Here is a 16,251-nt window from a genome sequence, read left to right as displayed (position 1 = left end):
GGCCATAGCCCTCCCCTTTCCCGGCTGTAAGGAGGCGTGACAAGGGAGGGGGCCAGGGAGGAGCAAGCAGGGCACAGGGCCCTGTGGGAAGAGATGGCACAAGGGTGGTAGCTCAGGAGGAATGAGGGGTGGGAGGGTGGGGTAGGGGTGGTGCAGGGGCGGAGCCTCAGGGAGGATGAGTGGAACACAAGTAGGGCCTTGGGGGCAAAGGTTGGTGTAGGGGGTAGGACCACGGTTCAGGCATCGCTGCTCCCACCCTCACACGTTTTGATGCTTCTTCTGCTCCTGGTGGGAATCAAATCTGGCTTCAGCGATTGTTTCAGCCTTCGCTATAGGAAAAAGACTAAAGCCTGGGCCACAGTGGGGGATAAAATCAATTTCCGATATGTGGATCCAACTACAAGAATTGCATCGCTGGAGTCGACGTGTCTAAAACTGATTTTTCCCGCCATCCACAAGGGGAGAAACTCTCCTGTTGACTTCCCTTCCTCCAGGAGCACCGGGCTCAACGGTGGCATGAGGGCAGGTCGATTTAGTGTGTCCCCACTAGGTGCACTAAATCGAACCCCAGAAGTGTAGATGTACCCTAGATTCCAATCCCTCTGTCATTGCTGCAGAGGGGAGGACGTGATTGCAGGGCTGCATAGACTTGTCTTTTTCATAGATCTCTGGGGCAGCGCGAAAGGCTGATTGCTCCCAGAGGGCATGGCCAGTTCTCAGAACTTTCCACTGTTCAGAAAGATGAGCTGAATTAATTGCGGATTATGTTCCATGGCAAAATACGAGCTCTGATGTTGTCTTATTTGCTCAATATTCCCTTCTGCTAAGCTGATGACCCCTTGATGGCTTTCCTTTCAGTCACAGCTCCTTTGTTTTCTGTAGTCTCTCCCTTTATTAATTAGAAGGTCTGACACTGCAGCTCAAGACATTTACCAGCATGGTAGAATTTTAATTAATCTCGCAATAAAGCCACCTAAGGTGAATTCCTACAAGGCCCAATATACAGTAAACCCTTTCATGTCCGGCAGCCCAAGAACCGGAAGGTTGCTGGATATTTAAATATTCTGGTTAATAGAGAGGTATACCTAGCAATGCATAACAATGCCTTTGCCCACGAAAGCTTATGCTCCAAAATATCTGTTAGTCTCTAAGGTGCCACAAGACTTCTTGTTGTTCTCGAAGCTACATACTAACATGGCTGCCTCTCTGATACTAAAGAAAAATGAGATTTGCTACTGCGAATCAAACAAAAATGTATACAGAGTAGTTTATTTACTAGTAACAGTAGTACTGCACACTGAAAACTTGTACTGCATTTGCGGTATTTGTTTATATTTACTTTCACCGTACTGTACTTATGGAAAATGTAATTAAAATTTACTTGTGGTTAAAATGCCAGTTATTTGAGAGCTCTGGATGATAGAATGCCAGATATGGAAAAGTTTACTGTGGCAGCAATAGGAGTGGTTACACTGGATACCTGTCACTAGGTCCTACACCACAGAACATGGCACATGGTTTGTTGTGCATTCATACTGCTTAATTCTGTGCTTGGGAGGCATTAGCAGGCATTGCAGCAGAAAAGGACTGGGGATTACAGTGGATGAGAGGCTGGATATGAGTCAACAGTTTGCCCTTGTAGCCAAGAAGACTAACGGCATATGGGGGTGCATTAGAAGAAACATTTCCAGGTTATTCACAGAATCACGGGCACATTCTCATGTTCCTCAACTAACATCATCTATGCCATCTTGTGCCAACAATGCCCAGATGCTTTGTATATTAGACAGACTTCTAACTCTCTTAGACAAAGAGTTAATGGGCACAAAACAGACATAAAAACACTCCTGATCCACAAACCAGTCAGCCAGCACTTTAATGAAGTGGGCCATTCTGTTAATGACTTAAAAGTTTGTGTCTTACTGAAGAGGAATTTTCACAACACTCTTGAAAGAGAGACTGCTGAACTCTCTTTTATATTCAAATTTGACACATTAACACGTGGTTTGAACCGGGATGGGAATTTTCTGGGTCATTATTGGGGCTCATTTGCATACTTGGCTTACGCTAATTCTTGACTCCCCACCCCTTTCTGCCCCTCTACTCTCTGATTTGCTCACCTTGATATTCTGATTAGTCCACCTTGATTACTATTTTTGGTTCTCTGTGCCTTAAATATTAAGTCTGTCAAGAAGTGGGTCTGTCCCACGAAAGCTCACCTGATAAATTATTTTGTTAGTCTTTAAAGTGCTACTCGACTGCTTTTTGTTTTGATAGTATATAGACTAGCACAGCTTTCTCTCTGTTACAGATCTAGAGAAGTTATTATTCCCCTCTGTTCGGCACTAATGAGGCCACATCTGGAGTATTGTGTCCAGTTCTGGCCCCGCCCTCGCCTCCCCTAGTATAGAAAGGATGGGGATGCATTGAAGCAGGTTCAATGGAAGGCAACAAAAATGATTAGGGGGCTGGGGCACATGACCTGTGAGGAGAGACTGAGGGACTTGGGTTTATTTAGTTGGCAGAAGAGAAGACTGAGACGTGATTTAATAGCAGACTTCAGCTTCCTGACGAGGGAATCTAAAGAGGATAGAGAGAGGCTGTTCTCAGTGGTGGCAGATGGCAGACCAAGGAGCAATGGTCTGAAGTTACAGCTGGGAAGGTGTAGGTTGGATATTAGGAAAAACTTTCACCAAGAGGGTGGTGAAGCACTGGAATGCGTTACCTAGAGAAGTGATAGAATCTGCATCCCTAGAGTTGCTTAAGTCCCAGCTTAACAAAGTCTGAGCTGGGATGATTTAATTGAGGTTGATCCTGTGTTAGGTAGGGGGCTGGACTAGATGACCTCTTAAGGTCCCTTCCAACCCTAGGATTCTGAGATTTTATGATTAACACAAAACAACATGTGTTGCTGTATGGCATACTCATACCCAGGCGTATCATATACACCAAGGGGGAAGCATGCAATATAAGGTTTGGTATCTGATATAACCTAAGACTCGCTACTGCTCTCATTGGATGGCTGAATGATGCTCAGATAGCACAGTGATGGGTAGTTATAAAAACCTACAGAGAGAGGTAGCTATCTTTTTTATTATGTCTTTGCAGCACCTGGCCAATGAGTCCTCTCCACAGGGTAGTCATACTTCCTACTAGCACAGTCAGGCTTTTGCTTCTGCCTTGACAGAGTGGTGTCTTTGCCACAGAGCACCATTTTCAATTTAATCCTTCAGGCACAAGTGGAAGTGAGTCCAGAGCAGAACACGAGACTGGAGTGCAAATTCTGATCTGAACTTCACAGCCCAGACCTGTTCCCAACAGGCAGATGCCAACAGAACTAGAGAACACGATTGGAAAAGCTCATCACCTAATCAATTATTTCATTAGTGGGGGACAAAGGACACTGTGCTATGTAAGAGCCAATTGACAACTACATCGGGCGAGGATAGAAAAGCCAGAAAGTGAAACTGTGTGTAAATAGAAATCCCGGTCAGGAAGGGTTGAAAATGACGGCAAGTTTTGAAATTCCTGCAGCTGCGTTGGAGCCGAGGTCCGGGGGCCAAGAGCTGGAGGCATGGAAGCAGCGTGAGGATGTGTATGGAAAATAAGGGGGCTGGGCTTTCCAGAACGGCTTGTGCGATATGCCCCGTGCACGATTTTTTGAGAGTGCTCTTAGAATGATAAGATGGCCTAGTGGTTGCAGGCTGTTACCCTCAGAATGAGGTTCCCATCCCTGCTGCACTCCGGACTTCCCGGGGGCCCTTGGTCAAGGCACTTAGCCTCTCTGTGCTCTAGTTGCATCGGAGACCGGGGGATTATAGGACTGCACTAGCTCACAGGGCTGTGGAGAGGGTCAGACGCTATGAGAAAGGGACTGTATAAAGCCTTGTGAGAAGGCGCTAGAGAGCTGCTTTCATAGCCTGCGCCACCAGTTCAGGACCTGCAGTTGCCATCTAGGGCAGAGTTTCTTGACCTGTGGGTCAGAACCCCATTTTAATGGGCTCACCAGGGTTGGCTTAGATTTGCTGGGGGCTGGGGCTGAAGATGAACTCTTACATCCCCCCACCCCTGCAACCGGGGGCCAAAGCCTGAGGGTTTCAGCCCACATGTTGGGACTCAGGTTACAGACTCCCCTGCTGCTTAAGCCCTTGAACTTCAGCTTAGCTGATGCCTCCTCCTCCCACCTGGGGAAAGGAGCTCAGGAAAACTCAGGCTGCAGCCCACTCTCCTGGGGTCTCATAGTCATTTCTATTGTCAGAAGAGGGGTCATGCTGCAATGACACGTGAGACCCCCTGCTCTAGGGCATAGGCAGGTGGTGCATCGATCAGAGCAGTTAGCTGTTAATTAATGCGTTCTAGAGCCATGCTTGGCAAATGGGCCGTCAGCTGTTGAGCCCACATAGGGGGAGGGTCTGTCCAAACAGAACCGTGTAACCAAAGCGATAACACTGTGTGGGGCCGAGTGATGGCCACCGGCCTAGAGGTGGGTGTTTGTTTCAGTGTCATGTGTGTGAAGGAGAGCAGGAGACAGGTCCGTACCAGAATCATAGAATCCTAGGGTTGGAAGAGACCTCAGAAGGTCATTGTGTCCAGCCCCCTGACCAAAGCAGGACCAACCCCAACTAAATCATCCCAGCCAGGACCTTGTTGAGCCGGGACTTAAACACTTCCAGGGATGGAGATTCCAACATCTCTGTAGGTAACACATTCCAGTGCTTCACCACCCTCCTGGTGACAGTTTTTCCTAATATCAAACCTACACCTCTCCCGCCATAACATCAGACCATCGCTCCTTGTTCTGAGCCCCTCACCACTGAGAACAGCCTTTCTCCATCCTCTTTAGAGCCTCCCTTCAGGCAGTTGGATCCCCAGGTGTAACACCTTTGATTGTACTAGGTAGAGTTCTGCATTTGGACCCGTGTGGGTTACAAAGAGCTTTGTTCTGAGACCCCCTGCAGCATTCCCTGGGGACTGGCCTGGGGAGTCCTGTACAGGTTCCCTTGTTCAGAGGCTTGGTTTGGAGAGGTGGGGGAGTTGCTGCAGCAAGGAATGGGAATGGGTTCATGCCCTGCCCTGCCCTCCCAAAGGGAACTGGGAGCAGCATAGCAGGACTGAAATGTTCTCTCCCTTCCTCCCACAGCTGACCAGAGTGCCCGTGGAGTCGTGTGGACAATACAAGACGTGCAATGAGTGCCTGAGCTCCGGGGACCCCCACTGTGGCTGGTGTGTGCTCCACAACACGTGAGTACAGCCCCTTGGGATCAGCCTCCATCTGGCCCTGCCTCCCCTTGCTCCGATGCGCTCCTCTCGCTATCGACTGTAGCAGGCAGCAAAGGTGTGAATGGACAGGTCTGTCCCCAGTGGAGCACAAGGCAGCACTTGAGAATGTGATCCAGGCAGCTTGGCTGGGGCCTTGGAGACTCAGCAAGAGCGACCTTGCTGCAGCAGTCATCTTCCTTTAGTTCAGACTGGCTAAGAAAATAATGACAGCAATAAGGTTGTCTGGGTGTCTCCCCTTTGGATGCACATGCGAGTGGATAAGAGGGAGCTTGCAAGACCCTGATCTCCCGGAGTCCATTATTATCAATGGGAAGGTTCCTGCTCACTTGATCGTGTTTTGAATTAATCCTGTTCACTCTTACGGTTCCTTTTCCATTCCCTTCTCCAAGGGACTAGGGCAGCTGGACTGAGGCTGGTGCAGATTCTAACACAAGTCTCAGATGCATGGTAGGGCCTGATTTTCTTCTGCTGCCATTGTTTTGACACCATTGATTTCAATGGAGTAACTCCTGCTTTATGCTCTTCTGAAAAGAGAATCAAGCAAAGGCAAATACAAAGGTCAAGTGTAAAGGGAAACTGCCCTGTTTTCTCCCCATGAGGTGTTAACTCTGAAACCTAGTGATGACTATTGTAAAATCAGCCCAGTTGTTTCAGTGCTGATTGTTTTAAACCGGGGTCAGCATCCCCCAGCATGGGTGCAAGAGAGGCATGCAAGACGGTTTTCAGTGGCACGCAAGGTGGGAGCTCAGCCCCGCCCCTCCTCCCCCGTGCAGCTGGGAGCTTGCCGCAGTGCACTCATCTCATTATCGGTGCCGTGAAGCTGTTGTTAGTAGGACTATTAGTGACTTTAAAAAGTATCACCGGCACTCGGGCTGTACATAGAGGTTAAAAGGTCCGATTTCGGCAATCCGCCTTGGAAAGGTTGCTGACCCCTGTGTTAAGCAGCTCCAGCTGGCTCCTCTGGCAGCGGAGACAAAGCATGAGCAGGTAATTTCTGCCCCATTTGGGTCCCAGTAGCCGTGCCAACGAGCAGTCTGTTCACTAAGGAGACTGGGCCACAGCGGGGAAGGAAGCCATTCTCTGAAATACAGATGCCGCTAATGAACACAGAACTTCAGTGGAGGTGGCCCTGACTCTGCTGGGAGTGCAGCAATTTGTGTTGTATTCCTTTCACCTTGGGGCTTCCTCTCACTGACTCCAGTGCCCAGTATCCCCTGCAGGGAACCCTCGTCTGGAGCTGGAGCGATCGGGGTCCCAGGAATGTTGAGCTCGAGACTGGGACAAGCTGTGACCAGTGAACTTGCATTGCATGGGAGTGGAGCCAGTGCCCTGGTAGCACGTCTCATCTTGATGACCACGGCTAGCCCAGCAGATTGCAGCAGGGGGTGGTGAGAAGGGAGGTGTTAGTAGCCTACTGATGCTTTGCCTGTGCCTCAGTGGGCTTCAGCCAGGAAAGAGGCTCATTACAGGGTTATTCCTATGGGCCCATTTTCCCAGGCCCTGTATTCGCAGCCTTCTCCTTCAAGAGTCATTGCAAGCTGCCATCCAACAGAGAGTGACCTGGGCGTAGCTCTGCCCTTTGGAGGCCAGCAGTGCCACTCTGAGCTGTGGCTCTCAGGGTTCCTGGAGAGTGACGTGGCACAAGGCTGCTGATAGTGATGCTAAAGGGGGTTCATGCAGATCAGCCCAGAGGTGATTCACACCCCAAATGAACTTCAGCTGAAACCAGTTGGGTTTGCTTGGCTCCAGATCAGAACCCTGTGGCCTAGCTGAATATAGCCCAGGCCATGAGTCATGCCCTGGCCTTGCTCATGCTGCAGTCTCAGTCGAAAGATCCCAGACACACCTGGCTTGACTCTGGATTTGTAAACGTTACCCCAGCTATACTGAGCAGGCTGCTTCCAGGCCCCTGCTAGGCCCTCTCAGTCTGGGAATGTGAGACCACTGCTCGTATTCAGCAGCTTTTGTGTGTTCTCCCTTTGCGTCTCTTCTCCTGGGCCTAGCGCTGTGATATCTGAGCCTGGTGCGTTTAGCTGCCGATGACTTGCCCAATGAAGGAAGCTTATGCCCTGTCAGCCCAGTGCATTTCCCTGATCAGCAAAGACAGGAGGCTGCCCTAGGGAGCCTGCCTCTGCTGGATTGTTATTTGTAGTTCTTTGTGGAGCACCTTCCCCTGGAATCACAGTGTTCCAGGTCAAATGAGCATCACGGGACAGAAGGATTGGATGGCATCTGGGGTTAGTCACGAGTGCAGGGTGCTCTCTACTGTAAGTCATTTATAAGGGAGATACACACTTCTCCCAGGACTGGAAGGGACCTTGGGAGGTCATCTAGTCCAGTCCCCTGCCCTCTTGGCAGGACCAAGAACCATCCCTGACATCTATTTGCCCCAGTCCCTAAATGGCCTCCTCAAGGGTTAAGCTCACAACCCTGGGTTTAGCAGGCTAACGCTCAAACCACTGAGCTATCCCTCCCCGCAGCCTGGCTCTGCAGTGGCTGAATGCTGCTAGCATCCCATTGCACACAAGCTACCAGGCTCCAGTGAGTTGCTGGCTTGCAGTGCATTCCCTAGCAGGTGGGCGTCCACATCACAAGCCACCCTGCTGTGTGCTCTGATGGGTCTCTTTGGTGGGGATCTCTGCAGAGCAGCCATGGATTTGCTAAACTCTGTGCCCAGCTCCAGAGATGGTGCCATCGGTTCAGACTGAGGCATACTGGAGAAATCAGCGTAGGGGAAGCATGTGGTACCTCTGCCAGCGCTGACCTCTGTGTGCAGGTAAATAGGGGTGTCTGGGCAGTTCGTGCTCTCTGAACACCCCCAGGAGTGGGATCTGGGGCTGTGCAGCTGCTGACCACGTGCAGCTGTTCGGTGAGTGTGAGCAGTGAGGGACCCTCCACTTTACCCAAGTGTGGGGAACCTGAAGGACACTTCGGTGTGACTCAGTCACCCATTGCTGCTGAGACTCTCCAGGCGGAGGGGTGAACCCAGCACCTCACCGCGTAAATCAGCCCGAGCCGAAGGAGTCATTCCGTTAGCGGAGAGCCGTAACAGGCTGGTGCCCCAGAGTGGAGGCTCAGATGCCCTTGTCCTGTTCAGTGCCTTGAGCTGGTGGTGGTGCAGGAAGCAGAGTATGTAACATATTCCCTCCTCTCCAAGCCAAGCACCAAACTCTTCAGCTTCTCTAGTAAGCAGAAACTGGGGCCCTGGCTGAGCATTAAAAGGAGCGCTGGCATTTCTCAGGCAATCACTGGGGCATGGGATTTCCATTCCCTAGAGGGTACTGGAGCTAAACCCCAGTCACTTACCTGTGAGGCGAATGTGGCGCCCCTGGAAAGTGGGTGAAGTTAGAGCACAGACCCCAGTGAGCCTGGAGCATTGGCCTGAGCTCATCCGCTCATTTCTTCTCTTTGGGGAAGCCCGTATACCCGGCTCTGCCGGTCCGGCCTCAGGAAGAAGGGGTCGTTGCCATTCGACTGGCTTGGTGTTCCAGGTGCATGGAAGTGACCTGCACCCCTGCAACATTAGCTGCTGATTGAATCACAGCAATCCCAGATGTTGCAACTCAGGCTGTTGCTGCAGCCACCCAGGGTCAGCGGCAGGGATCAATGCACCCCGCAGTAACTCCCCAGTGAGGAGAAAAGGAGCAGGGCCCACTGCAGGCTGCACTGCAGCATGGAGCAAGGGAGCCAAAGAGAATGGTAGGCAGTGTATAGGAGGGAAGGGAGAACCAGCTTCATTAGCAACCCCATGTGCCCACCTTCCCCCAAGCACCCTCCTCTCCTCCCTAAGGAGGGCTGATGACCTTGTAGCAATTCCATAGGGTGGGAGAGCAGCTTTCCTGGGTTTCTAGCCCTGGCTTTGGGACAGAGCGGGGGGCTCCTTATTCAACCTCTGTGTTCTCCTGTGTAAATGGGGTTGCCCTTGATTTACATGTCCTGCAACAGGGCCATGAGGGCTAATTCCCTTTGGGGTCTGAGGTTTTTGGATAGAAAGGCATGTACATCCTCCCTGTAAATTCCTTGTCCCGGGCCTGAGCTCTGTGCCAGTGCTTCCAGGGCCTCTCCTGCCCTCGGGGGCAGCTTCTGTAGACCTAGAAGCCACATCCCCCCTTGCTTCCCCCAGTGCCAGGCCACTGACTGCGGGAAGGCACTGCCAGGAAGGGGAGAATCAGGCACTGCATTTTGCTATGAAATAATAAAAGTCAATGACTGCAACTCCCTAAGAAAAGACAACAGTGCTGTGGCCGCTTCTACACCCCCTGCCCTGCTCCAGGGCTGCTCCCCCATTCCAGAGCTCCTGTGATAAATGTGGCCTGGGTGAATTTTGGCTCCAATGAGAATCACTCGCTGTGACCACGACACTTCCCCCTTTACTCACACCCAGAGTGAACTTGAGGGCTTGGAAAGGCGCCAGTCGTTCGTTGTCTTCTCTGTGATTTTTCTATTTGTGTTCTTTTACTTGCCTGCTGCTGTCCCTCAAGCTGGGCCTGGAAACGAGGGCCAGGATCAGGCTGTCTTTGACATTTCCAGCCAAACAAGCTGCAGCTCCTGTTCTGCAGACTTATGTTATCCAGCTGCCTGAGGGTAGCAGCCCCTGGCTGTTTGGGCCCTTATTGGCCCTGGCTCTTGGATTGTGGTAAACTTCATTGATCAGCCTTTCCTAAGCTTGCCGTATGATTCCCCTCCCCTACCTATGCAAGAGCTCCAGAAAAACCTGTCAGAGCCACAGACCATGATCACTAGCGTTACAGACTGTCACTACTGTTAATGCATCAGCTTCTGTCACACTTCAGCCAAGGAACTCAAACGCTTCACAAGCAGGAAGGTGTCCAGCCCCCTCTGAGGTTCTGTGATCCCTGTGGGGAAACTGAGGCACAGACCAGGGCCAGGACTTGTCCAAACCCTCTCTGGAGGAGTAGAAATGGCACTCGCGTCTCCAGACTGCCAGACCTGTGACTTAACTACAAGATTCTCCTTCCTCTCCAGTCTCAATCATCTTTAATTAATTCCAGAGCCGAGTTAGGCCTGGGGCAAGCCATGAAGTGCTCACTTAGCAGAGAAGCCTAGAGTTAGTCCTAGAGTGCTTCCCCTGTTGGAGCTGAGCGTCTGCGACTGAGCTGCTCAGTGCAGGTGTCGGTTGGTGCACGCTGCGGCTGTGGTTACCCCAGAGCCCGTCCGTTGGTTCACAGGGAGCTCGGAGCACCAGCCCAGCTGGCTGGGAGGTGTCTGGTGACTGCTTTGTGACCCAGCCTTGCAGGGCAATGTTGGGCTCTCTCTGCAAGGGGCAGCATGCCAGCGCCTGGGAATTGATTTCTATGACTCTCCCGTTCTAACCTTACAGGGGGAAACTTGACTCGGTTGAGGCAGATCTGGAGGGGGCAGGGAGGAGCCGGCTTCTACATGGCAAGGCAGGTAGGGGAGGCGGTCACTGGAGCTTTGCCTAGCTGTATCTCCAGCTCTCATCTCAGTGGCTCCCTTCCAGGGCTGCATTTAGGTCTCGTTAGTCTGTGATGAATCATTTAGCTGGTGTAAATGGAAAATGTGGGCTCGGCTGCTGCACGGGTCTCCAGGGACGGCCAGCTGGGGGTAACAAGTTCATAGCTGGTACAGAGAGAACAAGAGCCTAGAACAGAAGGCAGCTGGTGAGCCCAGGCCAGCAGTGTCACTAACCCAGAGCCTGGGATGGGGGCCTGAACGTTTGTCTTAGGGGGAAACAAACTGATGTTTTTCCACTTGCCGTTGCAAGAGGCGCTGCCTGGCCAGCCAGCTTTCTGAGCCAAGCCTGCCTCCTCTGTCGTTGGGCTTTCTCCGTGCAGTGTCCGTCTTGAGGCTTCCCAGCCACAGATGAGCTGAGGTCAGAGGGACTCAGAGGAGTAAGGAGGTGAATGGAAGGATCCCTATTCGGCACTGGTGAGGCCACATCTGGCTTATTGTGTCCAGTTCCAGCCCTTGAGTATAGGAAGGGTGTGGATGCAATGAAGAGGGTCCAGCAGAGGACAACCAAAATGAGTAGGGGGCTGGAGCACATGACCTACGAGGAGCAGCTGAGAGATTCGGGCTTACGTAGTTTGCAGAAGAGAAGAGTCAGGGAGGTTTGATAGTAGCCTTCAACTTCCTGAAGCGGGGCTCTAAAGAGGATGGAGAGAGGCTGTTCCCAGTAGTGATGGATGGCAAGACAAGGAGCAATGGTCTCAAGTTACAATGGGCGACATCTAGGTTGGATATTAGGAAAAACAATTTCACCAGGAAGGTGGTGAAGCACCGGAGTGGATTACGCAGAGACGGGCTCTTGTTTTTCCTCCTTCCTCCGGCTCATGGCCAGACCAGAAAGTCAGGCTGGCTGGCCTGGGCAGGTAATGTGATGCCATGGAGCAGGCACAGCCTCATTGATCGACCCTGACTTTACCTTTCTTGCTCAGAGTCTTCGGAGTGGCTGTAGAGAGTCTCCGGTAACCCAAGCCGCCTACAGAGGCAGCGATAAGATCAGGCAAGAGCTCTTTGAAAATCTGTCTCTGCCTTGACTTTTAGCCTGCTGAAAGGAGGTGGCTCCCCCAGGCTGAGGTTCCCGTGTACGCTCTCCCGCTTGGAATGTCTTTAACCAGTGCAGCCGGTGAAGCCAGGAGCCAGTCTGGGAAGTGGCACTTGCATGGGAAGGGCAGGAGGGATTCAGACAGTGGCACTTGCAGGCTGTCGGGTGTATGGGGTCAGGAATAGCACCGCAATCCCTACAGTGCTCAGAATGCGGCTCAGAGCGCTGGCAAGTGAATGGGATGTTGGAGCACATTGATTCCTGCTGCCACCTCGAGCCTGATCCTGGGAGGGACCCAGTCCCCACAATGTCAACACAGAGCCCAATTCATTATAGTCTGTGTTACGCCCAGGACTAGGCGGCTGCCTTTCTGAATGGTAACAATTTGCATTGGAGTAAACAGCTGCACCGGAGCAGATACTCAGTTAGATGCTGGAACTGCAGTAACAGCTGGAGCCATCTATGGGCAATGTTCCCTCCTTTTTCTCCTCACCCAAGTGTGGATTAAATGTTGTTATGTGCACCGAGGCATGTGAGGATGTGCACCACTAATAGAAACTCTTAATGCCCACTGTGGGTGGCTCTGCTAATCAGCTGGGCAGGACCTGAATCTCTCCTGGGTGGCTGCCCAAGTGCTCAGCTTACAGGGAACACTCTGTGAGGGATATGGGGGGTTATCTGTGCTCCTCCTGTTCCAGGCATCTGACCCACAGAGGCCTTGCTGTGTCCACAGAGAGCCCCGAGAGCTTCCTATGGAATTGCAACAAAGGTCCATGGTTTGTTCGCAATGAGCCCCACTTCTGCTGAATTGTGGAAGACTTTGATTCAAACCCAGCTCTGAAGCTTGAGCTGAACCCCCAAATGCCGGGAAGTTCAGATCTGCACCAGCTTTTTTTACGCGGTTTGTTCTCCCAGCCAAATGTGGAGCTGAGAGTCAGACGCTTTTCCCAAGGCAGCAGGACCAGGGCTGTTGTGCAGAGTTAAGGTTGTTGGATTGGTGGAGTCACAGAGGATAAAAACATTGGAAGTGTGCCCTTGTAGCCCAGAAAGCTAATGGCATATTGGGGCACATTAGGAGGAGCATATCTAGAAGATCTAGAGAAGTTATTATTCCCCTTGATTCTGCACTAGTAAGACTACATCTGGAGTATTGAGTCCAGTTCTGGGGTCCCCAGTATAGAAAGGATGTGGATGCATTGGAGAGGGTTCAATGGAAGGCAACAGAAATGATATGGGGCAGGACCATATGACCTGTGAGAAGAGGTCGAGGGATTTGGGCTTATTTAGTTTGGAGAAGAGAAGAGTGAGTGGGAATTTGACAGCAGCCTTCAACTTCCTGAAGTGGGGCTCAAAAGAGGATGGAGAGAGACTGTTCTCAGTAGTGTTGGATGACAAAGCAAGGAGCAGTGGCCTAAAGATACAAAGCGGCAGGGGTAGGTTGGATACTGGGAAAAACTATTTCACCAGGCAGGAGGTGAAGCACTGGAATGTGTTACCTAGAGAGGTGGTGGAATCTTCATCCCTAGAGATTTTTAAGTCCCAGCTTGACAAAGACCTGGCTGGGATGATTTAGTTGGGGTTGATCCTCCTTGAAGCAGGAGGCTGGACTCAGTGACCTCCTGAGGTCCCTTCCAGCTCTGGGATTCTATGATTCTATGGAAAACCTGAAACAAAGATTTGGGTCTGGGACTCTGCTGTGCCACTCGGAAGCAGTGGACCTGCCAGTTGGGCGGTGCAGGGAGTCATACCTGTGGCCGGTTTGGATCGCGCACTGTCTGAGCCAGCACTCAGACTGAGTCCACAAGCAGCAGACCCTGGCAGAAGCTTGGTCAGAGATCTAGACAGAGTGGAATAATCTTCCCACAATGAGCATCGGCGCAGAGCGAACCTGCCTTTTTGCTCCGGGGGTTATTAAAAGAGGAGACGGTGTTTTGTTCTCTCCTGAAGAGTTGCTCATGGCTGGGGACTAGCTGGCTCAGTGGATTTATATTGGGTATTAACCATCTTTAATCAAGTCTCCCTAAACTTTAACCTTAATCCCCCTGTTGCGGGGTATCGGCTGTTCCTCTCTGTTTAGCACTATGGCACCAGATCTTGCCAGAGGTCCAGTGCCCCAGCACATCATCATCTTGTGACTCTTTCATGGCCTTTGTGAGATGAGTTCTTGGTCTAGAGAGAGCGAATTCTTTGGGACTGGGGCAGGGGCCCCTCTAATTTTTCCCATCCATGTGCTGAATAAATTTTGTTATGTCCACCGACGTAGGGGCAGATGTGCGCCACCAATAGAAACACAGGCTGCCGTGCTCTACCAATCAGCTGGGTGGCAACTGACTCTCTCCTGGGTGGCCATGCAAGCACTCAGTTTACAGGGAACCCTGGACCAGGAGCAGGCCTGTTAATGTCCAAAGGGCTCTGACTGGGTCGGCTGTAGATAAATCAAATCAGTCTATGGGACACAGGTGTGGACGTTGAATAACCCGTTCCCCACCCCCCCACCCGAATTGCACCTGCTGCCCACAGCCAAAAGGCCAACGACAACACCTGGAGACTGGAGAACCCGCTCTCCAAGCGGGTAGAGGTGGCAGGGTCAGCCTGGAACCAGCGGGCCCCACCCTGCCTTTTTTCTGCTCTCAAGCTCCCAGAGCAGGCCCTTTTCCGGAGCACTCCCTTTGCTGTCCTATAAACCGCGGGCAGACCCGTGCCCTTCGCAGGTGGAGTCATCCGAGTGGCTGCACCGGCCTGAGGCGCCGCGGGGATTGTAGCAGTACCCCCAGACTGGAATACGCTGAGGTCTGGCAAACGTAGTCTGATAAGAGGCTTTTTCCTTGATTAGCTCTTCCTGCTGGAGGGCAGTGGGGAAGGTGGGAGACTAATTAGTTTGTGCAGTGGGTTTCAGCTTGAGCCTTTTGCTGTGGAGACCTAGTGACTTTGGTGTCATACGTGTATTTATCTCCAGGGTGGAGAAGCTGCTTTGCAGTCCCTGCTCAGGGGAGGTGGGGGCTGTTGCTACAGGCACCAGGAGCAACGGCAGAGCTCTGTGTGTGGGTCGGGCCATGGGGCGGGGCTGCAAGAGCGTGGCGTGTCGAGACTGGGATCTGCCACAGCTCAGGCCAACTGCACTGTGTTTCTCCTCAATGGGCCTGCGAGGGCGCCCGTTGACAGGCTGCTGGCTCCCCAGGCAGTGCCCTGCTGGATGGAGACCCTCCGCTGTCTGCTTTCTGACTGGGGTGTCGCCTGACCTCGGCTGAGCATTTCCCATCACAGGCGGCTTGCCCAAGCATGCCTGCTTGCTTTCTCTTGCAACACAGGTACTCGGTGTAATTGCTAGTTTCCAGGTACCACGCGGCCCACCGATGCAACCCTGCTCTACTCTTAAGGCACAAAGCATAACAGGGAAAACGTTACAAGCAATAGACAAACCTACGAATAAGCTTACAGGCACCACCCGGCTGTGAACTTGCAAGAACAGCCACCCTGGGTCAGACCAAAGGTCCATCCAGCCCAGTCGCCTGTCTTGCGACAGCAGCCAATGCCAGGTGCCCCAGAGGGGATGAGCAGAACAGGGAATCATTGAGTGGTCCATCCTGTCAGCCATTCCCAGCTCCTGACAGACAGAGCTCTGGCAGGAACAATCCTCCATCCCCACCCATAGGCGGTTCTTGTGGGTACTCTCCGGTCTGTTTGCTGGATTGGGAAGAACACCCTGAGGCCAGGTCTGCACTAGACCTTAAAGTCAACTGCAGACACCCAGTTCCAGCTATGGCAGTTGTGTAGGTGGCATCGACTTACCTGCAAGCAACTTGCCTGTCCGTCCTCACTGAGGGAGGTTGATGGGAGCAACTCTCCTTATGAGGCTGAGGAGTACCCAGGTCGACTGTCGACCCCGGCTAGTTTGATTTTGTGCATCCCTACCAGGCGCTGACCCTGACTGGGTTGATCTACCATGTAGTGTAGATGTACACCGAATCAGGTTAAAATGAGGTTACTTCTCCCCAGCTCCCATCTTTGCTGGTCCCTGGAGGATCTGCTTGAATGCCTGTACGCAGACCTTTGAAGGGAGGTGTCTTTGGAGCGTTGCTACTGGAAGTTAATAATAACAATGGTGATACACATCTCCTAGAGCTGGAAGAGGCCTCAGGGGGTTATTGACTCCCATCCCCTGCCCTTGTGGCAGGACCAAGCACCATTCCCCCCACCTTTTTTTTTTTTAAGACGTTAACCTATTTGCTCCAGATCCCTAATGAGCCTCCTCCTGAATTGAGCTCACAACCCTGGATGTAGCAGGCTGGTACTCAAACCACTGAGTTATCTGTCCCCCACAGCAGCCTCTTCTCCCTACTAGGAAAGGTACATATAATGCCACAAAGACATGTACCCAACTGGATTTCAATACAGATGACCCTGGCGGTACTAACCCTCATTCAATAAGGTTTTACCTTGAC

The 16,251-nt window shown here is 51.9% G+C and overlaps 1 protein-coding gene across 2 annotated transcripts in view; it reads left to right on the top strand.

The window, feature by feature from the left end:
- Positions 1-16,251, top strand: part of PLXNA4 (plexin A4) — a 685,503-nt gene that overhangs the window by 433,529 nt on the left and 235,723 nt on the right. For both annotated transcript variants that reach the window (XM_074975729.1, XM_074975721.1), the window contains one exon: positions 5,141-5,241. In XM_074975729.1, coding sequence (XP_074831830.1) covers positions 5,141-5,241 — 101 coding nt within the window. The remainder of the gene's footprint in view (positions 1-5,140; positions 5,242-16,251) is intronic.

This window comes from Carettochelys insculpta, chromosome 1 (genome assembly GCF_033958435.1).
Source record: "Carettochelys insculpta isolate YL-2023 chromosome 1, ASM3395843v1, whole genome shotgun sequence".
In the NCBI taxonomy this organism is placed as follows: Eukaryota; Metazoa; Chordata; order Testudines; family Carettochelyidae; genus Carettochelys; species Carettochelys insculpta.
The sequence above is the reverse complement of the archived record's forward strand: the minus strand, read 5'-3'. Positions and strand labels throughout refer to the sequence as shown.